The sequence below is a fragment of the Carcharodon carcharias genome, chromosome 11 (genome assembly GCF_017639515.1).
Source record: "Carcharodon carcharias isolate sCarCar2 chromosome 11, sCarCar2.pri, whole genome shotgun sequence".
Lineage (NCBI taxonomy): Eukaryota > Metazoa > Chordata > Chondrichthyes > Lamniformes > Lamnidae > Carcharodon > Carcharodon carcharias.
In genome coordinates this window covers 77113341-77141258 of record NC_054477.1, presented here as the reverse complement: position 1 = coordinate 77141258, position 27918 = coordinate 77113341, and the positions used below count along the sequence as shown (strand labels likewise).

The following is a 27918-nucleotide window of genomic DNA, read 5'->3' as shown; positions in this document are numbered from 1 at the left end:
AGGTCTTTAGTGGGGCCTCAGTTTTTTACGATTTACATCAATGACTTAGATGAGGGGAGTGAAGACATGGTAGCTAAATTTTCAGATGACACAAAGATAAATAGGAAAGTATGTTGTGAAGAGGACATGAGGTTGCAGATGGATATAGATAGGTTGAGTGAGTGGACAAATACTTTGCAAATGGAGTTTAACATGGGAAAATGTGAAGCTGCTCACTTTGGCAGGAAGAACAAAAAAGTGGAGTATTACTTAAGTGGGGAATGGCTGCATAATTCTGAAGTGCAGAGGGATCTAGGTGTTCTAGTACATGAGTCACAAAAAGTTAGTATGCAGATACAGCAAGTAATTAAGAAAGCTAATGAAATGCCATCCTTTATTACGAGAGGGATTGAACATAAAAGTAAGGATGTTATGCTTCAGTTATACAGGACATTGGTGAGACTGCACCTCGAATACTGTGCGTAGTTTTGGTCTCCTTATTTAAGGAAGGATGTTAAAGCATTGGAGGTGGTTCAAAGGAGGTATACCAGATTGATACCTAGAATGAGTGGGTTGTTTTATGAGGAAAGGTTGGACAGACTGGGCTTGTTTCCACTGGAGTTTAGAAGAGTGAGGGGTGATTTGCTTGAAGTATACAAGATCCTGAATGGCCTTGACAAGGTAGACGTAGAAAGGATGTTTCCTCTTGTTGGTGAGTCCAGAACTAGGGAGCGCTGTTTTCAAATTCGGGGTTGCCCTTTTAGGACAGAGATGAGGAGAAATTTTTTCTGAGGGTTGTGCGACTTTGGAACTCTGCCTCAAAAGGTGGCGGAGCGAGGTCGTTGAGTATTTTTAAGGCAGAGGTAGACAGATTCTTGGTAAGCAAGGGAATCAAAGGTTATCAGGGTTAGATGGGAATATGGAAATCGAAACACAAGGTGATCAGCTATGATCTTATTGAATGGCAGAGCAGGTTCGAGGGGTTGAATGGTCTACTCCTGTTCCTATAATGTTCTTATGGGAGGTGATTGTGGGTTGGTGGTGACGGTATTGATCAAATCTACTGTTATAGTGCTGGAAAAAGGATGTCGCTTGCTAGTTTTCAAAGACAGAATCAATTTGGTTAGAGTTGGGGAGCAAAATAGAATAAAGGAGCAGAAGAAGAGGGACTGTTTATGCTGCTAGGTGTTTACTATAAACTACTAAATAGAAGGTGATGGAGAAAATCTGAAAGCAAAATTTAGAAAGATGCAACAGTAATAGAGCAGTAATAATGAGTGACTCCAAATCTAGGCTGCTGAGGGAATTAGGGGTGGAAATAATGGAAACTCTGCCTGTAATCTTCCTTCTCCATGGGTGCAGGCGTGGTGCTGAAGCACTGGAAAGCTGCAAATGTTACATACCATCTCAAAGGGGGAAAGGGATAAACCTGGTAACTACAGGTTAGTCAGTCAGACGTGGGAGAAATCTAGAATTAGGGAGTGCAGTTTAAAAATAAGGGGCCTCTCATTTAGAAATGAGGAATTTCTTCGCTCAGAGGGTTATTAGTGTTTGCTCTTTGGGGAAGAGAGTTCTAATGGAGACTGTGTCATTGAATACACTCAAGGCTGAATTAGACAGATTTTTGATCTACAAGGGAGTCGAGAGCAATGGGCGGCAGGCAGGAAAGTGGAGTTAAGGCCACAATAGATCAGCCATGATCTTATTGAATGGCAAAGCAGGCTCAATGGGCCGAATGGCCTACATCCTGCTCCTATTTCTTCTAATCTGTTGGCAGTGCTGAGGAATCTTCTGGACTTCATAATCCAGGACAAAATTAATTGTTACTTGAAATAAAATTTTGGGTTAACAAGTGACTGCTATTGCAAATTTATTAAAGGCAAACTCTATATAATAAACTTGGTTTGAGATCTACCCATAAATAGCAGAAAGTGTTGTTCAAGGTAGTGCATCAGATGTATACATAAACCTTTTAAAAAGGTGTTTGTAAAGTGCCACTTGGACTTGTTAACAAATTTAAGGCACGTGGGATCAAAGGGCCATGGCAGTGTATGCAAAGTTGGCGAGGAGACACAAGACAGAGCGTAGTGATGAACAGTGGCTCCCAGACTGGGGAGAAATATACAGTGGTGTTGCCCAAAGGCCAGTAATAGGCTCACTGCTCTTTTGATGTATATTAATGACCTGGACCTAGATAGCAGAGGTTTAAATTTAAAATTTGCAGATGACATAACTTGAAAACTATGAGGAGGATAGTAGCAGATTTCAGGAGGGCACGTGCAAGCTGGTGAAAGGGGCAGGCACACAGCAGATGAAATTTAATGGAGAGAAGTGTGAAGTGATGCATTTTGGAAGGAAAAATGAGAGGCATATGAACTAAACAGTAAGTTTTAAAGGGAGTGCAGGGAACAGAGACCTAGGGGTTCACTTAGACACATCTTTTAAGGTGATAGGACAACTTGAGACTTTTTTTTTCTTTTTAACAAATCATATGGGATCTAGAGAAGGCTAAAGGGAGATTTAATATAGATATTTAAAGTATGAAGGGTATTAATAGAATAGATGAGGAAAAACTTTCCACTGGCAGTAAGGGTCGATAACAAGACAATACAGATTTAAGATAATTGGTAAGAAATACAGGAGGAAGATGAGGAGAGTCTGTTTTGGGCAATGAGTTATGATTTGGAATACATTGTCCAAAATTGACTCGACAGTAACTTTCAAAAAGTAATTGGATATATGCTTGGAAAGATTTGTAGGGCTATGGGAAAAGAACTGGAGAGTGGGACTTTATTAGACCGTTCTTTCAAAGAGCCGACACGGGCATAATGTGCCAAATGACCACTATCTCTGCGTTTGATTCTATAAGAGGATACAAGATGCCACATAGTTGGCACAGGAGCATGGTGGGCTTCTTGGGGGCACAGATTCTTGAACCGGGCAGGGCAGCCAGCATTAATGCCCTTGTAGAATAATTGGGAATATCTAGCTGTTTGAGGCCATTTATCTGAATGGAAATTGGGCAGCCTAATTGCAACCTTCCACCATATTTTGAATACACTTGTTTTCAATGTCAGCTTGACTGAGATGGTAATACTCAAGGGCTTGAGGCTTAAACTTGACTGGCGCTCTAGTGCAGAGCTACTACTGAATTATCAGAGATGCAATCTTTAGGATAGAATGTTAATCCTAGCCTTTACCACGAGGTTACCTTTTTTCCTACCCAATTAATCATTTGGGATTCTGGTGGTGTGTCTTTTATTTTATTTCCAATCTCTGACATTATCTGTTAGACGGAAAAAAGGTCTGTTTTGGCATTACCTGCCTAAAAGTGTTGCAAATAGACATAACAATCAAATTTCAATCTGATGGTCTGGATAAAAAATAAATTGAGAATATGTTTTTAAGGTGTTCTGTTCCCTTTTTTTGGTGTACCCCATACCCCATGTGCCCTCTTAAGAAGAATGGGTAATGTGTTCCCAGATCTTTGCAGATGCAACTACAAAACTGATAGTGCACAAAGGAACCAGATGAATATGCCTTCACTATGGACAAACTACTGGCCATTTTTCAGTTTTCTGTCATATTAACATTGTAGTTGCTTCAGTCTGATTATTTCATGCTGCAGCACTACACAATCCTCAGTCCTTTGATTTTATTCTTAGATCAGCTACATGCATAATTATTTACACAATATAATTTTCATTTAACTCCTTTATAAAGTAGTTGTCCAAGGTACTGAGATGCAATTTGGAACAATTGAATGGGTTGATTTTTAAATTGACTTTTTTTTAAAAAAAACGGATGCTTGTCTTTCTGACTGTCTCTAGACATTCTACATCAAGACATTTTTAGCTACAACTAGTTAAATCCTGCATTTCACCTTTGTTCTCATTCTATACACCATTTCTAAACAGAGTTAGGAGGAAATGACAAGAACTTTTCGGTTGTATCAGTCAGTTGTACAATTTACTCATGGAGAATGTACCAGCATATTCTTGCTTTGTCTGTGGAAGACCATTGCCTTGCAGCTGAGTGAGATCATCATCTTAGGCAGTCCCTTGGGATTGAGGATAACTTGCTTCCAGTTGGTTCTGTGCATTTTAATATGGCTAACAAGTCCGATGCACATTTGCAGTCTTCCCCCATGTGTGAGGCTGGTGATGTTTGATGGGCAGGTAAATGAGTTACTTGGGGAGCTCTGTGCTCCTTCTGCGGCCTGAACTTGACATCTGGATGATCCATTTAAGTTTCTTGAAGTGTTTGGTGCCTTCCCTTGTGCTCATTCTTCGTTTTGGGTGCATTTCTTCTCTCCATGCAGTTTCTTGCTATGACTAGGTTTGGAGTAAAGCAGTTGTTTTGGGAGCCTGGGGTCAGGCATGTTGCAGCGTGACCTGACCAGCGAAACTGGTTTGGTAATTAGCACCTCGATACTGCAAATGTTGGCTTGGAAGAGGATTCTAACAATAGACCTGCTTTCCTGCAACAAATTTGAAGGATTTTGCAGAGTCTGTGTTCGTGCTTTTTTCCAATGCCTTGAGGTGGTCTCTTTAGATTGTCCAGCTCTCCGAAGCATGTAGGAACATGGGGATTACTGCTGTCCAGTAAATCGTGACCTTCGTCCCAGTTTTGAGGTCCTGGCCCTTAAATGCTCTTCCTCAGTCAGCTGAAGGTTGAGCTGGCACATTGAAGTCAGCGGTAGCTTGCATCATCTATGTCTGCCTTTGTTGAGAGGAGACACCCAAAATATAGAAGTGGTGTATGTTTTCCAGGGTCTTGCCTTTGATCTTGATTAACAAGCAGCGATGTTGTGCGTGGGAGTTGGAAAAGGACCTTGGTTTTCTGGGTGTTCAAAGTAAGGCCCATCCTCTCATATGCTTCAGATGCATATATATTCATATGGAGCTCAGCCTCTGAGTGAGCACAAACACAAGCATCCCCTCTGTACTGAAGCTTGATGACTGAGGCTGGAGTGACCTTGACTTTGGAGTGGAGGCAACTAAGGTTGAATAATTTCCAATCCATCCTGTAGATTATGCCCACTGCTGTGGGGTGTTTGCTCCAGGTGAGGTGCAGAATTGCAGCAAGGAAGGTGGAGAAGAGGACTGGCACAATAACACAGAGACCCTAAAGTAGCTTTCAGTGTTAATAAAGAAAGCCATATTAAAGTGTGATTTTGAAATAGAACAAATCTTTTGTTTTGCTTATTTATCTGCTTGCCCTAGCATAGTGAGTTGAATCATTTGCTTCAAATGCTCTGGTTTCCTGGCCCAACAAAATGCTGAGATATTTATGGCATTTTACCTTATTACAGAAGCTTTGGAGGTCATCTCAACCCCAGGACATGAAGAACTTGAACTGGAGATGACTGAGGCACCAGAAGTGATTTCAGAACCCACGCCAGGTTAGTAATTTTATTTGTGTCTTGTGTCTGAAATTGTGCCACCTGTTAGGAATTTAAATGTGCTGTGGATATCTTGTTTGTTTTGATGCACAAGTTCTTCTCATAAACAATTTTGAGTGTCTTGCTTTCATTGGAGTTGATTCTTACTGTCCTGTACCTACTTGTATGGTAGTGAGATAATATGGGCAATAACAGTACAACCGTTTTTGTGCATTAAGCATTAAATACATACATTATCCATTACCTTACATAACTCAGACAGAATAAGCTCTCTGCAGCCTGTCCTGCAGTGACAGAATCTATATTCCTCTGCAGTGTTTTGTCTTTATTAACCTTGGTTATTGTGCTGTATGGCTCTTCAATATCTTGAGTGTCTTTTTTCTATAAAGCCTGACTCTTGTTTCAGCTTTTAGTCAGAACTGTTAATTTCTCTCCTTAGAAGAAACCACCAGCATGACGTGGCAATGACCCCTTGAGTTCAATTGATTATGGTTGATGCAGTAGCAATGTGCGTGTAGAATCATGGAACTTTGGAACACAGAAGCAAGCCATTCAGCTTGTTGTATCTGTGCAAACTCTTTGAAAGAGCTGTTCAATTTAATCCCAAACCCCAGCATATTCCTCCATAACTCTGCAAATTTGTTCTCCGAGTACAATTCTCTTTTGAAAATTCCTAGGGATTCTGATTTTGCCATCGGTTGTACATTTGTAACCTCAGCAACCCTCTCTTAAAATACTTCTTCTCATTTCCCCTCTAGTTTTTTTCCAATTTTTTGAAATTTTTTTTCTGGTTATTTGCACATTTGACAGAAGGTACAGCTTCTCCATACTTGCTTGATTACTACCCCTGATAAGTGGAACTCCCCTTAACCTTCTTTGTTTGAAGAACAATAATCCCAGCTTCTCCAATCTCTCTGCGTCAATGAAGTGCATCATCCCTGGTATATTCCTGGCAAACTACCTTTGTACCCTTGCAAAGGCCTTGACATCCTTCCTAAAGTGTGGTGCCCAGAATTGTATGACATACTCCAGCTGAGGTCTAACCAGACATTTGTAAAGGTTTAGTATGACTTCCTCCCTTCCCTTCCTCCCTCCCTTCCTTTCCTTCCTTCGTTTCCCTTCCTTTCCCTCCCTTTCCTTTCCCTTTCCTTTCCTTTCCCTTCCCTTCCTTTCCCTTTCCTTTCCTTTCCCTTCCCTTCCTTTCCCTTTCCTTTCCTTTCCCTTCCCTTCCTTTCCCTTCCTTTCCCTTCCCTTCCCTTCCCTCCTTCCTTCCTCCCTTTCCTTCCTTCCTTCCTCCCTTTCCTTCCTTCCTTCCTCCCTTTCCTTCCTTCCTTCCTCCCTTTCCTTCCTTCCTTCCTCCCTTTCCTTCCTTCCTTCCTCCCTTTCCTTCCTTCCTTCCTCCCTTTCCTTCCTTCCTTCCATCCTTTCCTTCCTTCCTTCCTTCCTCCCTTTCCTTCCTTCCTCCCTTTCCTTCCTCCCTTTCCTTCCTTCCTTCCTTCCTCCCTTTCCTTCCTTCCTTCCTTCCTCCCTTTCCTTCCTTCCTTCCTCCCTTTCCTTCCTTCCTTCCTCCCTTTCCTTCCTTCCTTCCTCCCTTTCCTTCCTCCCTTCCTCCCTTCCTCCCTTTCCTTCCTTCTTTCCTTCCTCTCCTTCCTCCCTTCCTCCCTTTCCTTCCTCCCTCCCTTTCCTTCCTTCCTCCCTTTCTTTCCTTCCTTCCTCCCTTTCCTTCCTTCCTTCCTCCCTTTCCTTCCTTCCTTCCTCCCTTTCCTTCCTTCCTTTCCTTCCTCCCTTTCCTTCCTTCCTTTCCTTCCTCCCTTTCCTTCCTCCCTTTCCTTCCTCCCTTTCCTTCCTCCCTTTCCTTCCTCCCTTTCCTTCCTCCCTTTCCTTCCTCCCTTTCCTTCCTCCCTTTCCTTCCTCCCTTTCCTTCCTCCCTTTCCTTCCTCCCTTTCCTTCCTCCCTTTCCTTCCTCCCTTTCCTTCCTCCCTTTCCTTCCTCCCTTTCCTTCCTTTCCTTTCCTTCCTTTCCTTTCCTTCCTCCCTTTCCTTCCTCCCTTTCCTTCCTCCCTTTCCTTCCTCCCTTTCCTTCCTCCCTTTCCTTCCTCCCTTTCCTTCCTCCCTTTCCTTTCCTTCCTCCCTCCCTCCCTCTTAAATATTTTATCAGCTTGTTCTGCCACCTTCAAAGATTTGTGAATATGCTTGCCCCATTTTTCTGACCACTTCACCAGTCCATCTATGCTCTCCTGAAGACTGGTGCTACACTGCTTGCTATTTACTATGTTGCCAAGTTTTGTATCATCTGCAGACTTTAAAATTATAATCCCTATCCCAGGCTCCTCCATTCCCCCACTGTCCGTTCACTCTTGTGCAACCACTCTGCTCCATGGCCTTTCCTACATCATTTAAGGACAAAAAGAGAGCAGTCTGGGTAGCAGTTATGAAAAATTTCATTACACAAGGTAAAGGGGAGGCGATGGCATAGTGGTGTTGTCACTGGGCTAGTAATACAGACACACAGGGTAACTCTCTGGGGACCTGGGTTCAAATCCCACCACAGTAGAGGGTGGAATTTGAATTAAATTTTAAAAGAACACGGAATTTTTAAAAATGTCTAATGATGACCATGAATCCATTGTCGATTGTTGTAAAAACCCATCTGGTTCACTAATGTCCTTTTTAGGGAAGGAAATCTGCTGTCCCTACCTGGTCTGGCCTACATGTGACTCCAGGCTCTCAGCAATGTGGTTGACTCTTAAATGCCTTCTGAACAAGGGCAGTTAGGGCTGTGCAATAATTGCTGACCTAGCCAAAGAAAAAGAAAGAAAGAAAGAAACTACTTCATCAATTAAGGACAAAGCAATCTGGCCTCAGCCTTTCTTATAAAGAAATTTCAGTTAATTACTATTCACGCTATTTTTACATTGATGATCCCTCATTACTGACACTGACCAAGGGAAATAGTCCCCCCCCCCAGTCCCTCTGTCAATATTTGTATACCATTTGTACTTTTAAATTTGTCCATTTACCGGAGGGTAACTCTCCAGCTTGATTGTCACTTTTTTAAAAAAATTGTTTTAAAGTGACTTTTCATGATCTCCGGTTGACAGTTGTCCTTGTTTGATTTTCGAGGATGGGTTAGTTTCGTTATTTATTGCTCTAGATATGTCATTGAGTCAGATATGATTGAGTCATCACTTTTAATTATGGAATATTGATTGAGGTATTGGAATGCTTAGGCATGTCTCAATTGGTAAAAATTGAACTTGGCTATTGTATCCTCTACAATTGCTTGCCAATGCTGTCAAGAGTCACAGTTGAATAATGGCCACTTGGGCAGGGCATTGGAGGAAGAGTGAGCATCTGTGAAATTGTATCCCTGTCAGATGTTCGATTTCAGTAATGTGAAGGGGAGAAAATTAGGAAAGAAATCTCATCTCATCTTGCTTGCATAGCATTTTCCACAGAAATTTTGTTTGTCAAAAATAATTTAATATATTCAGAAGAGTTTGTGTGCAAAGAAGACTATTTTGGGTTTAAATTGCATTCCCTTAAATTAAAAAAAAAACTTTTTGTTAGGCCAACTCAAAGGTCTTTAGTTTTTGCGTAGAGCAATACAAATACCGGACCCATTATCCAGCATTCCTAAATCCAAAAGGACCCAAAATGTGGCTACATTTGAAGCTAATGTCCTGGGTAACAATTTGAATAAAACTCTTTTATTCTTTCTTTTTCATACTTTATTTTCTGTATTTAAGTGCATGCTAGGCCTAGGATCCAAAATCTGTAAAAGCCCCAAATCCGGCACAAATCAAGCTGCTCTGATACAGGGTTCGGTACCTCTACTACTTTCATTCACACCTAAAGAAAATATGGCCATGTAATCCCACATAGAATTTGAAATTTTCATAAATTTATTTACCTTCTAAATGACTAAGCTTAACAGTTTTAACTTATAGTGAAATGCATGTATTTTCGTATAATAGCATGTCTTAAATTTCCCAAGTGCAAAATTCTACTGGACTAAAATGACTTCTGATGCACGTTAAGATATTTCTAATTTAACGTTGAATATTTAGAAGCTTGTTTGAAATCTTATTTCAAAGAACTTGAAGAGAAAAAGGGTGATGCTGATCTTGATGATTGGGAAGCTATGGCAAGTGATCATGAACAAGAGAAAGGTGAGTATCTGCTGCAATTTCCCCAACCCCACAAGCTTTAAAGTGAATTAAGAGTATAAACATATCTATTGTAAATCTGTTGTTCTGGAATGAAAATCTGTTGACCAGTTCCTTTCTTTCCTTTCAAAATTTAAAAATGATTTAAAACAGTTATTTGCCTAAGCAATTTCAGGTTATCCATCCCACCAGTTGTTAGATCTATATTGTGATTGTTTTTTTAGATTAAAGCATTTCCTTGGCTAATACTGTCAATTTGAAAAATCTTTGACAGAAATGAAAACTGTCCACATTGAAGTAAAAGAGGAGGCTGAAGAGGAGGAGGATGAGGAGGAGGACGAGGAGGAGGAGGAAGAAGACAGTGATGATGATGGAGCAAGTGAGGAGAGCGAAGATGAAGAGGAAGAGAAAGGTTTTGATGAAACCAGGACATCAGAGAGAGTGGGCAAAGAACCTGAAGTGGTAAAGAGTGAGAAAATGAAATTGACAAAAGAATTTAGCTCTGATTCTGAGCTTGAATCTGATTCAGATGATGGCCGAACAAAAGAAGAACGAATTTATGATGAAGCGAAGCGACGTATTGAGGTATCACTTCTACTTAAGCATAATTCCTGTCTGACATTCTAGTGCCTTGAATGATATCCATGAACAGACAAGTCATTATGGGTAGAAATACATATTTGCACGAGAGTTTTCTGTTGTGGTCTTAATGAAGCTTAGGAAATCTATAGTCTTTTACATTGTTTATTCATTTTCCAATCTTTAGATATGAATGTAATAGTACTATACTTTTTTTATTTTTTATTTGATTTTCCACAAGCCCCCTTCTCCCTCACTTCCTCTGAAAGATGGTGATTCTTCCTAACATGTTTTTATGAAAGGGAAATTGTATTTGACAAATTTATTTAAGTTCTTTGAAAATGTTACAAGCAGGATGGATAAAGGGGAACCAATGAATGTAATGTATTTAGATTTCCAAAAGTCATTCAGCAAGGTGCCATGTAAATAATTACTGTGCAATATAAGCGCTCATGGTGTTAGGGGTAATATGTTAGTAAGGACAGAGGATTAGCTAACTGACAGGAAGCAGGGAGTCAGATAAATGGATCATTTTCGGGTTGGTAAAGTGTAACTAGTGGAGTGCCACAGGGATCAGTGCTGGGGTCTCAACTTCTTGTAATCTATATTAATGACTTGGATGAAGAGACCAAGTGTATTAAAGCCATATTTGTTAACGATACAAAGATAGGTAGGAAAAGCAAATTGTGAGGAAGACCGAATCTGTGAAGGGATATAGATAGGTTAAGTGAGTGAGCAAAAATTTGGGAGATGAAGTATAATGTGGGATAGTGTGAGGTTGTCCACATTGGTAGGAAGAATAGAAAAATGGGATATTATTTGAAAGGAGAGAGACTGCAGAATGCTGCAGTGCAGAGCAATCTGGGTTTCTTTGTACATGAATCACAAAATGTTAGAATGCAAATACAGCAAGTAATTTGGAAGGCAAATGGAATGTTGGCCTTTATTGCAAGGGGGGATGGAGTATAGAAGTAAGGAAGTCTTGCTACAACTGTGCAGGATATTGGTGAGACCACATCTAGAATACTGCGTACGCTTTTGGTCTCCTTGTTTAAGAAAGGATATAATTACATTCGAAACAGTTCAGAGAAGGTTCGCTAAACTGATTCCTGGGATTAAGGGCAAAAACAAAAATAGCTGGAAAAATTCAGCAGGCCTAACACCATCTGTGGAGAGGAAGACAGAGAGTTAACGTTTCAAGTCCATATGACTCTTCTGAAGAGTTTACCATTTAGTAGCAATAAAAGTACAAGGCAATAACTTTTTGAATTGCAGCCCGTCAATTTTGAAGATAATGTAACGTAAACACTACACAGCTGCTATTTACTGTGCTGGGGAAATCCAGAACCAGAGCATAAACTTAAAATTTAGAAGTAGGTCATTTTGGAGTGATATCAGGATCCAGCTTTTAACTGAAGACATTTGGTTTTGCACACATCAGGACAATCACACGAATACCAATGCCAGGAGATGCAATATCTTTATACTATATAAGAAGAGAGTACCAATTGGTTGACAAGTGGATTCCTGGTAGAGGTGTTGCCTTGGAGAATACACCGGTTAATGGCGAATGACAGTTAACTGCCAAGCATTGTTTGAAATTTAAGCCAGGCATCTGATCAAGGCATTGTCCTGAGGAATGAACCAGCGAATGGCTATCGTTTATTTTGTTTAGCTCAAACAGGCATAATGTGTGTACACGTTCTTTCTGTTTGCAAAGAACAGGGCCCTGTGTATTAATAAATGTAGCTTCCAGGACATACAAACACACCAAACTGCAAGCCTGACTGACAATCTTAAATTAGTTGTCAGGATAATTCTTAGCACACTGAGGATTATTTAGCAAATGTTGTCCAATCACAGAATCACACCTAATGTTGGACACTTTGTTTTGAGTTTTGCAAGCACTGGCTGATTGGGTACGGTCTCCGCCTTGCCTGTTGTGAACAGGGGGGGCATGCCGTTTGATACAATCCAGCAGTCTCTGGGACATATGGCCTACATACCTAGCATCCCACTGGCACTGAAATTCATGTACTATGTTACTCATTTGTATCATAGGCAGAGTGTCCTTTTGGCTTGACAGCAACCTGTTGGTGGCGAATGCCATTCGTGTTGCAACTGCATAGTAGCGGTGTGAAACGGCCAGCTTCACCTGTTGCTCAAATTTCTGAGATACCTTGCCCTTCCAGGGTAATCTGAGGTAGACTTGGAACTTTTCAGGGCCAAAAGTGACGGTCTTTAGGCCTGTTCATGAGTGCGCGTGATATACAACGCAAAATGATCTGATCAGGGTAGCCATTATCTCGTAGGATGTCTTTGATGCGCCCTATTTCAGCATCTAGCTTCCAAGGTGAGCAAATGGCTTGAGCCCTGTTTATGAGGTTGTGAAAGGATAACGGAAATCTGGAACACACTTACCCCGCCCCCACCGTCCAATGAAAAGGAAGTGAGTTCTGGATCATTTAAAGTTCTCAAGACTGATATTGATAAGATTTTTGTTGGTAAGGGTAGCGAGCTATGGAGCAAAACTGGTATATGAAACGGAGGTAAATGACCCTGTACCTATGTTCTTATAATTTCATGTTCAAATCAATTTTTTTTTTAATGTATAACTCCGACATGCTGGACATGTTGATTGCTTTCTGTTTTGAAAATGTCTTTTGTGCTTGCTTAGAAACGCAGAGCAGAAAACTTCACGAATATAAACACTGAAAAACTCCGAGCACCAGTTATTTGTGTTCTTGGGCATGTTGACACAGGAAAGACCAAAATTTTGGATAAGGTATGTAAAATGGATCATGCAAATATTTGCAGAATTGGTGTTTTTAAAAAAAAAAATAAATAAATGAACCACAAACTTGAAGCGAATACAAGAGCTCCCTTGTCACAGCACACTGAATCAAGACTATGTGTCATCTTCAAGTAAAGTTGAATTGGATGGTTAGAGGATAAGTGAACCAGACCCACAAGTGTAATTCAGTTATAAAAACAAAAAACTGCGGATGCTGGAAATCCAAAACAAAAACAGAATTACCTGGAAAAACTCAGCAGTTCTGGCAGCATCGGCGGAGAAGAAAAGAGTTGACGTTTCGAGTCCTCATGACCCTCTGTTGAAGGGTCATGAGGACTCGAAACGTCAACTCTTTTCTTCTCCGCCGATGCTGCCAGACCTGCTGAGTTTTTCCAGGTAATTCTGTTTTTGTGTTGAAGTGTAATTCAGTTCCTGTTTTAAAGTCATACATTCTGTCTGCATTCTAATTATAATAGCTTAAATGGGGAATTTATTGCAGAAGTTTGAGAAGTTGAGTTGATTGCTGAACAATGGTTGCTCAGTGATTGCTGCAAAGTGTCATTAGCATGTGGTAAATTTATACAGGCTGATTTTATTATAAGTATGGGTAGTATAGTTTATAACAGTTGATGCATGTAATCTGCTCAAATGTAAGATTTTGCATTATACGTATCTTTATATTCCCATGGCCTTGCTCCTGATCAGTTAAAGAAAATAGTATGTCTTTAGCTGTGCTTATTATAAGTGATGTATTAATGAAGTTACTTAAGCTGAAGGAGAACAATAAGCCAAGAGCCAATGAGATACATGCAAGGATCCCGAAGTGAATGAGGGAAGTAGCAGAAATTTTGGGCCGAATTTTAGTGTAGGCTTTCGGATCTCAATATCGTGGCAAAATCTGGTCCCAAGCCCCTTTTTGGCAGGAGCGGGAACTGGTTTGGTGATTTAACCACAGGCAGCTTCCTAATTGACTGCCTGCAGTTCAATTAAGGATGACAGACGTTGTTATGCTGCCAACTGAATCAAAAGCCCAGCAGCTCTGAAGTTTCGACAGCACCACCAGGAGAGGTGGGCACTGCTGATGCAAATCGGAAACCTCTGGTGCCTTGAGATAGAGGTGTCATTGGGCAGGTAGGTACAAATTAAAATTCAGGATGGCTGACTGGGAAGGCCCACTGATTGCAGAGAAAACAACTGCAGGGGATTGTTTGGCCCTGTTATTCTCCAGAAAGCCAGTTGGTGAAGATAGTACTGGAACTAATCTTTACTCAGTCTAACATTTATTTAAAGAGAGATATTACAAGCATACACCTCCTAACTCAACTGCATGCTAGCTTCAGTGAATATCTGCCCAAGTGAAACCCTAATTAATGCTCTCAACTATGTAATTAAACACAATTGATAGTAAAAGCAACCCCCATGGAGTTGATTGTATACCTGTGGCTTTCTTTGGGGCCTGGAGCATGTGACTCCGAAGGAACACTTAACTGCTGTTGGGCACTGCCTCTGTGAAGGTGGCGGCCTCCCCATGCAGTGAGAGACTGCCCTGCAGTCTGCAAAATGCTGGTGGCCCTGTAAAATAGCCTTTAATGGAATCTTAATTATGCAAAATGTCATGAATGCAAACACTGAAAAATTCTGAGCACCAGTTCTTTGTGTTCTTGGTCACATTGACACACTAACCCCCTCGCAGTCCGCGGCTGTAAAATTTCTCCAGACAGCCGTCCTGATTTGGCGCCCACTATTTGATAAGACTTATATACGATTCTATGGGAATTTTACAGTTGAATTCTGGGAGGATGTTTGTCTTGATGGCAAGTCTAGAACTAGACGGTACGGTTTAAAAATAAAGGGTCTCCCATTTAAGATAGATAAGGAAGATTTTTTCTGAGGGTTGTTAGGCTTTGGCGTTCTCTTCCCCAGTGAGCAGTGGAGGCTGGGTCATTGAAAATATTCAGGGCAGAGTTGGACAGATTTTTGATCAAGCTGGAAAGTGGAATCAAGGTCAGAATCAGATTAGCCATGATCTTGTTGAATAGCGGAGCAGGATCGGAGGGCTGAATAGCCTACTCCTGCCCTATTTTTCTATGTCTGGCATTATTGTTTGCCCCTCTTGGGTCTGCCTGGTGCTACTGTTCGCCCCGCTTGGACCTGTTGGGCACCAACGTTGCCCCCCAAGAGTTCAACTGATTTTTAATGAGAGTTAAGACATCATAGCCAAGGCTTTCTACCTTACCTTGCCAGGTTTTCAGCAGATATGAGGTAGGTGAAGGTAGAAAGCTGCTTGGAGATATGCTGTGAAGAATCCAAATCACTTGCTTGCAGACCAACTGGTTGGGGCGCAAATCGGGGACAAATGTGTCTGTGTTTGTGGTAAGGACATATAAATGAAGCACACAATTTCTGTGTTTCCTGCAATTTTCACTGTCTGCCTCTTTGGCTCCAACATTCAAAACTTGTTGATGAGGACACAGGCAATATTTGAAGAGGATTTGTGTAAGTGCTTTTAAGTACAGTTCTGCACAGGTTCCATCAGTAAGAGGAAATATTTCAAGTTAAAAAATCAGTTCACTGGCCACCTTGGTTTCCCTTTGCGGCAGGCTCTTGACTTGCTCGAATAAGTCTTTCCCTGTGCCATCCTCTTCTCATGGACATTAGCAATTTCAGTTACAGAGTGACAAAGCAATAGACACAACTGTTTTAAGAAGTAGCTTAAGTCACTTGATTGATTCATCCATGCACTTTTGGTGAAATGTTGACCTGTTCATCTGGCTATTTCAATGATGAATATTGGTACAGGGAGCATGCTTTGTAGACCAGAATTACATGCATATGTAAACTTTTTAATAAGGCACATAGTTGTTAATTGCCTTTTCATGTATGTTATCTTGATTTTTTTTTTGCACACAGCTCCGTCATACTCATGTGCAGGACAGTGAAGCAGGTGGTATAACTCAGCAGATCGGTGCAACCAATGTCCCTCTGGAAACCATCAAGGAGCAAACTAAGATGGTGAAAAATGTAAGATTTATAAAAGATTAAGTAGAACATGTTCCTTTGCAGTACCAATCTCCAAATTTTCTGTAATTGAATATTTGTGAAATATTTAAAAAAATAATCACTCATTGATAACTCTGTTTTAGTTTGAGAGAGATGAAATTAAAATACCAGGAATGCTGATCATTGATACGCCGGGTCATGAATCCTTCAGGTAAACCGCCTTATTTTTTAGTTTCATGGAAAAATCAGTGAAAGTAACACAAAAATTTACCCATAATGAGTAAGGGGACATGCATTTTAAAACTAACAGTTTTCTAAGTGCATCTGTGTTTGGAAGAGGAAGAAATCTCAACTGAAGCTGGTAATGATCCTTGAACGATGATGTTTTTAAAAAAAACTGATATTGCAGCAGTTTAACATGCTGACTAGTGTTTGTTTTGGTACATTATGCAACCAAATGCTAGCTTTGCATAAATGTTTATGAAACTTGTTCAGTTGAACAACTGACAAGAGAAATGTAATTAAGTGAATTCAAGATCTAGGCCCAGATTTTTGCCCCCAAGGTGAGTGGCACGAGCAGGGGAATTTCCTGGCTTGCCGCGCCTGCCTCAGTAGAAACTCCCCTGAATGGCGCAATCTTTGTTCTGGGGTAGGGGTGTAGGATAGGTGTGGTCCTGCTGCCCCCAGACACAGCTTGGAGGCAGCCACAGGGGCTGCTATGTGCTGAGGTGGGCTGTTTAAAAGGCCTGCCTCGGTTCTGTGGGACTTTGCCCCAGTTGTTTCACTAAGTTTTAGGCACTCTAGCTCGCACTCCATCGGCCTTCCCCCCCCCCCCCCCCCCAAACCCAATAACCCTCCCATCCACTTCTCATCCCATCTCCATGTCTCCATATCAACTTAATGCCATGCACCCCACCCGTAGCCCCATGCCTCCATTCCATGACCCCTTATAGCCCCCAACCCAATTGACCAACCACTCTTGACCCTTCTTGCTATCTCACCTAGTATTCATCATGGGCAGACTTCAGGAGCCATGTTAAGATGAAATAAAATAAAGATCTAAATATTTATTACAATCTTCACTTTTTTTAAGAAAAACTCCCAATCTTGAAAGCCTATTCAAAACTTTTAAATCACGAGTGCTTAATCCCTTTAAACAAGCTTCTATTCATAACCCCACATCAAAGACAGCTAATCCTTTAATAAGCTATCAATCAAACTGTGAACCTGGGACCCCCTGCTGAGCTAATTCTAGCTTGTGGAAAGCAGCCAAGCATTTATAATGACATATTGGTAGCACTGGGGGAATGTCAGCAAACAGCTATTGTAATTGTTAGTTTTTTTTCAACTCACTGACACAGCCTGTTTTTTTTTTTAGTTTAAAGGCTGGCAATTTAAATAACATAACATCATGACAGTTATGTCGACCTTATCTGACCTTCAAAAGTATTTACGTCTATTCTACAAATTTGTGACACCACGCTGTGGGTTAAGGCCTCTGCAACAGCAAAAATGAGGTCTGTTTGAACTCAGCACTCTGTTTAAATGGCCCTGCTGAATTTGGGTTTCTGTCATGTGAGCCACGCCCTGCTCTGTTTCCACTACCGCCAAAACTGGGATGTCAGAAATAGGGTGTGGGTCTTCTGCATTCAGGTCTGTTCCGCCTTTTTTAAAGGCCTGCAGATCCACCATACTCTTCGTTCTTTCCATAAATAGCTCAGTCATCAATCTTTTTTACCTATTACCCTGCAAATTGTGTTTCCTTCCTTACAAGCTAAATGTAAGTTGTGATTAGCCATCAATATTTTTCTGATCTGAAAATAAAGTTACAGTACTTATGCCAGTTTAGTTGAAATCTAAGTTGTGGTCTAAAATTGATAAGAATAGGTTCCATATTGTGATACCTGGGCAGGTTGCTAAGCTGCAGCATAAAAGCACTCCTCCACTTTTGCTGATAAGTTTCATTTGCCTTGCACAGCTGATCAACCATTGATCCATTGGCTCATATATGTACCATGCTCTTTATGTATCTTCACCTGGGTCATTCTTAGACCTCCTATCTTTAGAGAGCAGTTAAGGTTGGGTGAAGAGCTCAGTACCTGTGAAATTGCCATACGACTGCTTATTTTGGTGTATCTTGAACATTTTGGTAAAGTAAGGTTTAACTGCACTTGCCACTGGAGTTTATTTTTTATTGTTCCTAACCCCCAGATTCAAAACCTGTACACCTGATTAGCCTATTCAGCATTTAATGATCTCCTTTTTTCAGTATGGCACTGCTAATCAAACCTTCACATTCATTTGGCAAGCAGTATTGCATGACTCCAGATGTTATATTTCCATTGTGTTGCAAGCTTTAAACTCTTAAGTTGGAGATATATATATTGAAGACATTTATTTTTGCTATCTTGTCTCTCTCATAGCAACTTAAGAAATAGAGGAAGTTCTCTCTGTGATATTGCCATCCTTGTCGTTGATATTATGCATGGTTTGGAGCCACAGACAATAGAATCCATTAACCTGCTAAAAACAAAAAAATGCCCCTTTATCGTTGCACTGAATAAGGTGAGTAATTTAATTTAAGCAATGCAATTCTAGGCTACTGCTTTTGTGAATGAATTGTAAAGAAAAATCAGATTAAATACTAATTTCAGGTTGCACTATAAACTTTGTGGAAAAATGGAATGGAAAAACAAAATTAACAGGGAAGGCAAAATTTTTGTTCCATTAACATTTTCATTCTTATTTTCAAATCCCTCCATGGCTTTATCCCTTCCTAGCTCTCTAACCACCCCCAGCCCTACAACCCTCAAATTTCCATGCTCTTTCAATTCTGGTCTTTTGTGCGTCTCCGATTTTCATTGTTCCATTGTTGGTGACCATTCCTTCAGCTGCCCTTATGCCTTAAGCTCTGGAATTTCTTTCCTAAGCTTCTCTGCCTCTCTACCTCTCTCCCTTCTTTAAGCCATACCTTAAAACCTATCTGTTTGACAAATATTTTCAGTCACTGTCCTAGTATCTACATTTGTGCATGGTGCCAAATTTTGTTTGGTAATGTTTCTGCGATTTGCATTGGGATGTTTTACGTTGTTAAGGCACCATCTAAATGCAAGTTGTTGCATGCAATAATTGAATTCTTTGCTAACTATTGATTTTGCTTTTTATTGGAATTTTGTAAGGAAGCATGTAGTTAAGAGTTTTGTAATGTTTTAGTTTTGTATTCCTGATTTAACGTGTTACTTGAAAGTTTGTAGGGAAAAAAAAAACATGTGTTGTGTAGGATCTTACCACATCAGCAATGGGCCTGACAACCAATGGCAAAATTTTAAAGTGCAGCCAGTCTTGTAACGTAGGGAAATGTAGCAGTTAATTTTCATAAGCATAGTATATAAGAGCATAAGAAACACTAGCAAGAGTACAAAGGCAAAATGCTGCAGATGCTGGAAATCTGAAACAAAAACAAAAAGTGCTGGAAAAACCCAGCAGGTCTGACAGCATCTGTGGAGAAAAAGACGGTTAACGTTTCGAGTCCATATGACTCCTCTTCAGAGCTAAAGGGAAGAATCCCATTTCTATTTCCCTTTAGCTCTGAAGAAGAGTCATACGGACTCGAAACGTTAACTCAGTCTTTCTCTCCACAGATGCTGTCAGATCTGCTGAGTTTTTACTAGCAAGAGTATGTTGTTGAGTCTATTTGTCATTCAGTAAGATCATGGCTGGTCATCTACCTTGACTCCACCTTTCTGCATTATCCCCATTACCCTTAATTCCCTTAGTGTCCAAAAATCTACCTATCTCTATTTTGAATGTACTCAATGATTGAGCTCAGATGAATGATACATTACACTTCGTATCATCAGCAAACTTGGGACCAAATTTAGTTGTGAAAGTAAGCTTTGAGGTCAACACAGAGGTTCCAAAGGGATGTAAACAGGTTAAGTGAGTTAGCAAGTACATGGCAGTTGGAATATAATGTGGAGAAGTAGAAGGTTTTCCACTTATTAGGAAAAAAGACCTCAATTACTGTATGGAGGCTGATAAACTATTCCCACCAGTGTTTTCTGCCCCTTGTTGCTTATTTCCACCAAAACTGAAGCCACATCTTGATTTTTGGAGTTAAGATCCTTTGTCTCTACTGTCTTCATCCCATCCTTTTATCAGGACTGCCTACCCGACCTACTTTTCCCATTTTTGCCTGTCTATTATAAGAGTAGGGTACCCTGGAATATTTAGTTCCCAACCTTGAATAATAACCAGATGTTGGTCAAAGGAAGGATGAATGTTAACTATAGGACCTTTTGGAGATCTATTCTCCATTGTATAGTTTTTCTTTCATCTACTATGCAGGCAGATGTTTCAGCCCAGAGCCCCCAGTTCTGTTACTACAACATTCCTTCAGTACTGCACTTCAATTCACAATGTTCCGACTTGGGCAGAAGTTGCAGGTAGCTGTCCCTCAGTTCGAGGATGACATCTACTCGGCGTCGCAAGTTTCTGCCATTGGTTTTCATGTACTCAATGAATTTACTCAATGATTGAGTTCAGATGAACGATACATTACACTTCGTATAGGCCGATTCTTGATCCATAGATCTTTGAATCTATAGTGCTACCACTCTGCTTCACCATTAAGGTGTTTGGACTTGAAGCATGATGGATTTGCAGCTTGATGGGCAAGTTGTCGCCATTTTGAACAATTGGTAACAAATTCCTTCCAGTTATTAATGTCAATGCTGGCGTGCTTCAAGGAAGGCTTTAGAGTGTCTTTGAAGCATTTTCTTTGTCCACCTATGGGACGCTGACCATTTGAGACCAGAAGAAATAGAACCTGGCAGGGGAGACATTTTTCATCCATCCAAACAGTGTCCAGTCTATTGTAGTTGATTTTACAGGAGTTTTAACTGAATGGTTGTGGAGCTGGCTTCAAGAAGGACAATAGTGCTTGTTCAATGGTCCTCCCTTTGAAACAGAAGAATGCAGCAGAGGCCTTACTGATAGAATTTCCCTAGCATTTTCTAGCTGATGCACACTCTAGGTCTTGCTGCATTACAGGAGTGTGGTGATGACAATTGCTCTGTATGCTAGGACTTTTGTTGATTTGTTGAAGTCTTAGTTGTCAAACACTTGTTGCCATAGTTTGTACAAGGCTGAGCTGGTGCAGCTGATCCAGTTTTGGATCTCCTCGTCAATGGTGGCCTTTTGACAGAGGTAGCTGTCAAGGTACTGGAAGTGCTCAACATATTCCAGAGTCGCTCCTTCAACATATTTGGGAAGTAGAATATTTGGCTGACCAGATGTGGGTTGAAATGAATTTTGTATTGACAACATTAAAGGACAGGCAGAGTTTCTTGTATGCAGAATTGAAGATATTGAGAGTGGCTTGCAAATCTGGTGCAGAGTGAGCTATGACACTACTGTTATCTACAAACTGTAGATCATGTATGTCTATGATAGTCAGTTTAGTTTTCCCATAGAAGTACCTGAGTTTAAAGTGTTTTCCATTTAGGCAGCATTTAATACTCACCAGAGGGCAGTTGACCTTTGAGGTGAATAGTCACTGCCAGGCAGATTGTAAATAGTATGGGGCTATCACATAACCTTGTTTGACACCAGTATGGATTTAAAGGTGACTGTTTCAGATCCCCCATACAATACAGTTGCAGTCATATGATCATGAAGTTGCAGGTTGTAAGAAGTTTCTTAGACATTCAAGTCTTTGTAGCACAATCCATAGAGCCTTGCAATTTACTGAGTCAAATGCTTTGGTCAGGTTAATGAAGGCATTGATGAGTTCCTGGTGTTCTTCTCAACATTTTTCTTGGATTTGTCTGGCAATGGAGACCATGTCAGAGGTTGCTCTGGAAAGTCTAAAGCCACATTGTCCTTGGGTACAGGAAGTAGGCAATTCAGGAGAATGGGTGTCAGGATTTTCCATCTTATGGGCAAGAGGGACTTATCTTGATAGTTTCCACAGCATAATTTATCCCCCTTCTTGATAGTTAAAATTGTTGCATTCCTGAAGTCATGGGGAGTTCTTTTTTCCTCCCAAATCCACAGGACAACTGCATGGAGTCTTGATGTGAGCAAAAGCTCATTAGCTTTGAAGACCTGAACTGGAATACCATCAGGGCTGTTTGCGGCAGCTTTCTCATCAATGTTGGTTCACCCTTGGCTTCTACCGGGGTGGGGGGAATAACCTGGAGAATATCAGCTTCCACTTCCAATTCATGGTTGAGGAGTTGAAAATGTTGTGTTTACAGATGGTGTGTCTTCCTTAAGAAGAGAAACATCATCTATGAGTGATGGGGATTTTGTCCATTTGAGGTTGATATTTAGATGGCCCTGGTAGCTTCAAAAAAACTTTGCATGTCATGTTGGTCAACATATTGTTGGATATCTTGGACTTTCTCTTCACACCGCATGTCCTTTATCTTCCAATTTGTCTTTGAGTGTTAGCTTTGAGCTGTTTGCATGCTGCCTCCTTGACTTGTGACCTTGGGTTGTTCTGTAATGCATTGAAGGCTGCTAGTTCTGTTCCAGGAAGTCACATGTTTGAGCATAGTTTTCATTGAACTTGTCCTGGTGATGATGATGCTCAAACCCAATGGCATGGACACAGGAGTCTAGTACAGATGACTTTATTTGATTCCACTGTTTTGAAATTGAATTGGATGTGTGAAGATTTTCCAGATTGGTTGTAAGCTGCACTTGAAATTCCTCTCTTTGGTCGGGCTGCTTTGAGGCTGAGACATTGATCGTCTTTCTCTTGGACTTTTGACTTCAAGGGTAGTCACCCTCACCTCACCGCTTCAGTTCAGCTCATTTGCCCATGTTTGGACCAAGGTTGCAAAGAGATCTGGAGTAGAATGATCCTTGCTTAACCAAAACTGGGCTATGTGAACAGGTTATTGCTTAATAAATGTCACATGAGAGCACTTCCATCGCTTTGTTAACGATTGAGAGTAGACTGATAGGATAATTGGCTGGCTTGGATTTGTCCTGCTTTCTGTGGAAAGGACATACCTGAGCAAATTTCCACATTGTTGGGTCGATACCAATGTTTCAGCTGTACTGCAACAGCTTGGTTAGAGGTGTGGCTAGTTCTGGAGCACAAGTCTTCAGCACTATCTGGGATGTTGCTGGGGTACATAGCCCTTGTCCAGTGTGCGCAGCCATTTCTTGATATCACTTAGAATGAATTGAATTGTTTGACATCCGAGATGGTGGGGACCTTGGGAAGAAGCAGAGATGGAGGATCCACAAGGCAGATCTGGCTGAAGATAGTTGCAAATGCATCAGTTTTGTCTTGCACACAGTGACTTGCAAAGTCCTCATTTTAAACATGTTCAAAAGTAGGACACCTGTCCCACAGACTAGTCAAGCTTGTCAGTCATACTGACAGGGCTATTGCTTTCAGCCAGAGTGTCAGGCTCCTCCTCCATGATCCCTGAATATGCCCTGCCGCACCAGCAGGGCAGATCCACCAAAGAGGACAGCACAATGATATACAATCAGAAGGAGGTCAGCCTGGAAGTCCTCAACATTTGATTCTGGTCCCATGAGGTCTCATGGCATCAGGCCAAACCTCCTGTTGATCCCACTGACTGCCCTTCCTCTGCTCATGAATCAGTACTCCTCCATGTTGAGGATCAATGGTGATTGTTGGTGGTGATGCTCATGAAGCCTGTTTTCATTGTTAAATTGTCGTCCACCATTCTTGACTGGATGTGGAAAGACTGCAGAGCTTTGATCTGACCCATTGCTGTGGGATTATTTAGCCCTTTGTAAAGCATGCTGGTTCCATTGATAGCATGCATGTGTTGTAGCTTCACCAGGTTGGTACCTCATTTTTAGGCATGCCGATGGCATGCTCTTCTATAACCCTTATTGAGCCAGGGTTGGCCCATGGCTTGTTGGTAATGGTAGAGTGAGGAATATGCCAGACCATGAGATTACAGATTGTGGTGGAATACAATTCTGCAGCTGTTGATGGCCCACAGTGCCTTCCTAGATTCCCAGTTTTGAGCTACTAGATCTGTTCTGAATCCGTTCCAATTAGCATAGTGTGGTGCCACATAACCTGATGAACAGTGTCCTCAATGTGAAGACAGGATTTTGTCTTCACAAGAACTGTGCGGCAGTCACCCCTACCAATATTATCACGGATAGATGCATCTGTGCCACATTGGTGAAAACGAGGTCCATTAGGTTTTTGCCTTGTGTTGGTTCTCTTACCCCTGACGAAGGCCCAGTTTTGCAGCTGTGCGCTCCAGGCCAGAGTCAGTTGTGGTGCTACTGGACCACTCCTTGTGGACATTGAAGTCCCCCACCCAGTGTACATCCTGTGCCCTTGCTACCCTTGATGCTTCTTCCAAGTGTTATGATGTAGCAGATGATGTCTGCCAGGGACAAGGGAAACTAGGTCTCGCTATCACAACAGTTTTGCAGTTTGTATTTATTAAATGTGTGCACTGAAATCAGAAGTAATGAGTCCACCAGGACCTTTGGAAATTTTAAAAATTAAATTAAAATATTTAACAAAATAAAAGATTTCAAGCTCAGATATAAGACTACAATTACTTCATGCTATAACAAATCCTAAAATTCCTAATTAACCTGACTCCCAGTTACACACCCACTTTAAGGAAGCAATCCAAAATAGATTTTAGATTTTAAAAAAAACAAGTTAGCACAGAACCCGCTTGACAGTAGAACTCCAAATGGCTTTCTTCAACTTCAGTTAATGGACGCAACAGATTTATGCATGTTGTGGTCACTTTGACAAATGGCCCACAGGAGTCTCAGGTACAGATCACGATCGTTTATTCGAGCAATTGCAAGGGGAGAACCATCTCAATGCAGCTTGAGATAGTGCTCTGCTAAATTACAAGTGTTCAACATATTTATACATTATTGGTCACGTACAAGAACAGTTTCCAGATTCCGATCTCGTCAACATATAGGTTTACATTAAACAGACATCTCTGGTAATAGGTACATGCATCGTATGACCCTATTTTTCACCCAGACAGAGACCTTCCTTCTATCTAAACTAGGACCATCTGTTCTTCCCCTATCTGTTGAAGAGCACACTTAATCTTAGTTGTTATTGCCATCCTCTGACTACAGTCCAGCACCAAGGCCTTTCTGTTGTTTGCAGGCGCTTAAGGTTGTGCAAAGTTCATCTGGTAACCTTTAACTGCCAATGTGCTTGAAGATTAAGTACTTACTGTACCCCTTTATTCTCCCCCTAACAATGCACAAAAGGCTGGAGGCTTCTTGAAGGTTGTTTCACACACTGCTGTTAGATCTTATGTAGCCCTCACCCACATAACCTTTCATTCTCCTTTTATACGTGTTTCTCTCTCTTTAATATGTAAATTCCATTATCCCATATGCTTTTGAAACAGTACCTTTCCCATAATGTAAAAGCTTTCATGTTGCCAATAAGCAGTAGCCTTTGGGAAAAATAAGCACATTGCTAAGCCTTGCTTATTTGGCTAGTTCTAAACAGACTAATATCCCGTTGAAATCCAAACAATCCTTCATTTATCTAAAAATGTAAATTTCCTTCACACTTTACATGCTAAGCCAGCATCCATGTTTACTCATTGGCATTTCAAACACATTTCTACACCTAGCTCCTTTTAATAATTCCAAGCTGCAGTCTACCTGACTCTAAAATAACTACATCACACAGGCAGAACCAACTATACTCACACCCATAAACCTACTTTACAACAAACCAAAAAAATTATGAAAATTATTATACTTTTGTAACACAAGCGCTGTTCAACATGGAATACTGATCCATCTACTGAGGAAGGGCAGTTGGTGGTGATCAACAGAAGGTTTCCTTGCCAATGTTTGACCTCGTGCCATGAGACTTCATGGAGTCCGGAGTCAATGTTGAGGACTTCCAGGCTCACCACCTTCTAATTGTATGCCACTATGCTGTTCTCTCTGGGGGGTCTGTTCTGCAGGTGTGCAGGATGGTGATGGAGGAGCCTGGCACTTTGGCTGAAAGCTATGATCCTGTATGACTGATGAGCTGTATCTTGATTAGTCTGTGGGACAGCTGCCCCAATTTTGCACATGTCCCCAGATGTTTAAAAGGAGGACTTTGCAGGGTCACTGGCTTGTGTGTGCCTTGGTCATGTTCGGTGTTAAGGACACTGCTGGGTGGTCTGTCTTTTTTTTTCTATACTTTTTTGTGGAAGTCAGATACAACTGAGTGGCTTGTTAGGCCTTTAAAGAAGGTAGTTAAGAATCAACCACATTGCTGTGGGTCTGAAGTCACATATAGGCCAGACTGATTAAGGATGGCAGATTTCCTTCCCTGAAGGACGTAAGTGAACCAGATGGATTGTCACGACAATCTCCAGATTTTCATTCAACAGCAAGTTGCTTAACAGGAGCATTATGAAACAAGATATGACACTGAGCCACATAAGGAGATATTAGGTCAGATGCTTTAGGAATGTTTTAAAGGAGGAAAGTGAGATAGATAGGTGTAGGAAGAGAATTCCAAAGCTTGGTGCCTAGGCAGCTGAGCACATGGCCATAATGATACAGTGATTAAAATTGAAAATTCTCAAGAGTCCATAGTTAGTGTAGATTTCTCGTAAGGTTATGGTGCGGGAGGAAACTGCAAAGATAGGGAGGGCTGAGGACATGGAGGAATTTGAAAATGGGGATGAGAATTTTAAAATCAAGACATTGTTTGACTGGAGCCACTGTAAGTCAGTGAGCATAGGAGTGGTAGATGAATGGGTCTTGGTGCAAGTTAAGAAATGGTCAGGGAAGTTTTGGATGACCCCGAATTTACAAAGAGCAAAATGTGGGAGACCAGCTAGAAGAGTATTGGTATAGTCAAGTCTAGAGGTAACAAAGGAGGGTTTTGGCTATAAATGAGCCGAGACGGACAAAGTAGGATGATATTACAGAGGTGGAAATGTGGCATTGGTGATTGCACAAATATGTAATTAAAATCTCATCTTTGGGTCAGATATGACACCAAGATTGAGAACAGGCTGGTTTAGTCTCTGACAGTTGCAAGGGACAAGGATGGAGCTGATAGGTAGGGAATGCAATGTGGAGTAGGGACTGAAAGAATGGCTTCAATCTTCCCAATATTTAACTGGAGGAAGATCTGCCTATCCAGTACTCTGTTGGATAAGCAGTCAAATATTTTAACAATATTGGATGAGCCATGAAAGGTTGGCTGCAAGGTAAAATTGGGTGTCTTCAGGGTACGTCTGAAAGCTAACACTCTGCTTTCGGATGATGTCACTGAGGCACAGCATGTTGATGCAAATAAGAAGGGGCCAAGAATCAATTCTTGGGCAACAACAGAGGTAATGATGCACAAATGGGAAGAGAAGTCTTTCCAAGTGATACTTTGGCTACAATTAGATAGATGAGAATGGAACCAGGTGAGAGCAGACCCACCCAACTGGATAATGATGGAGGGGTATTGGAGGATGGTGTAGTTAACCATACCAAAGGCTGCAGACAGGTAAAAAAAAAAAGGCAAGGATAGTTTACCTTTGTCATAATCACAGAGGATGTCATTTATGACCTTGAGAGCTGCTTTGGTACTCTGGTGGGGTGGAAACTTATTTGGAGGGATTTAAACATGGAGTTCTAGGAAGTTGGGCACATATTTGGGAGGTGACAGCACGTCCAAGGACATTGGAGAGAAAAGGGAGGTTGGAGATTTATTTAATAAACTGAATTTAAATTCCTTGCATCTCTCTCTTATTAGTCCAGATCTCTAGATTACCATTCCAACAACATAACCACTGTACACATTTGCCCCACCACCATCTCTATGACGTTAGATACCAAGTCATGGATAAGTGAGAATTTCTTCTAATTGAAAATTAAGATAACCAAAGCCATTGTTTTCAGCATTTGCTTAAAAACTGCAGCATTGCCTGGACTCTACCCTTTCCCTGGCTATTCGCTCTAGCTGATGTTCTGTTTAAACCA

At 41.0% G+C, this 27918-nt stretch overlaps 1 protein-coding gene across 2 annotated transcripts in view; it reads left to right on the top strand.

The window, feature by feature from the left end:
- The window catches only part of eif5b (eukaryotic translation initiation factor 5B), a 116721-nt gene that overhangs the window by 48958 nt on the left and 39845 nt on the right, over positions 1-27918 (top strand). For both annotated transcript variants that reach the window (XM_041199196.1, XM_041199195.1), the window contains exons 8-14: positions 5294-5383; positions 9480-9554; positions 9826-10136; positions 12808-12915; positions 15835-15945; positions 16068-16135; positions 18348-18489. In XM_041199196.1, coding sequence (XP_041055130.1) covers positions 5294-5383; positions 9480-9554; positions 9826-10136; positions 12808-12915; positions 15835-15945; positions 16068-16135; positions 18348-18489 — 905 coding nt within the window. The remainder of the gene's footprint in view (positions 1-5293; positions 5384-9479; positions 9555-9825; positions 10137-12807; positions 12916-15834; positions 15946-16067; positions 16136-18347; positions 18490-27918) is intronic.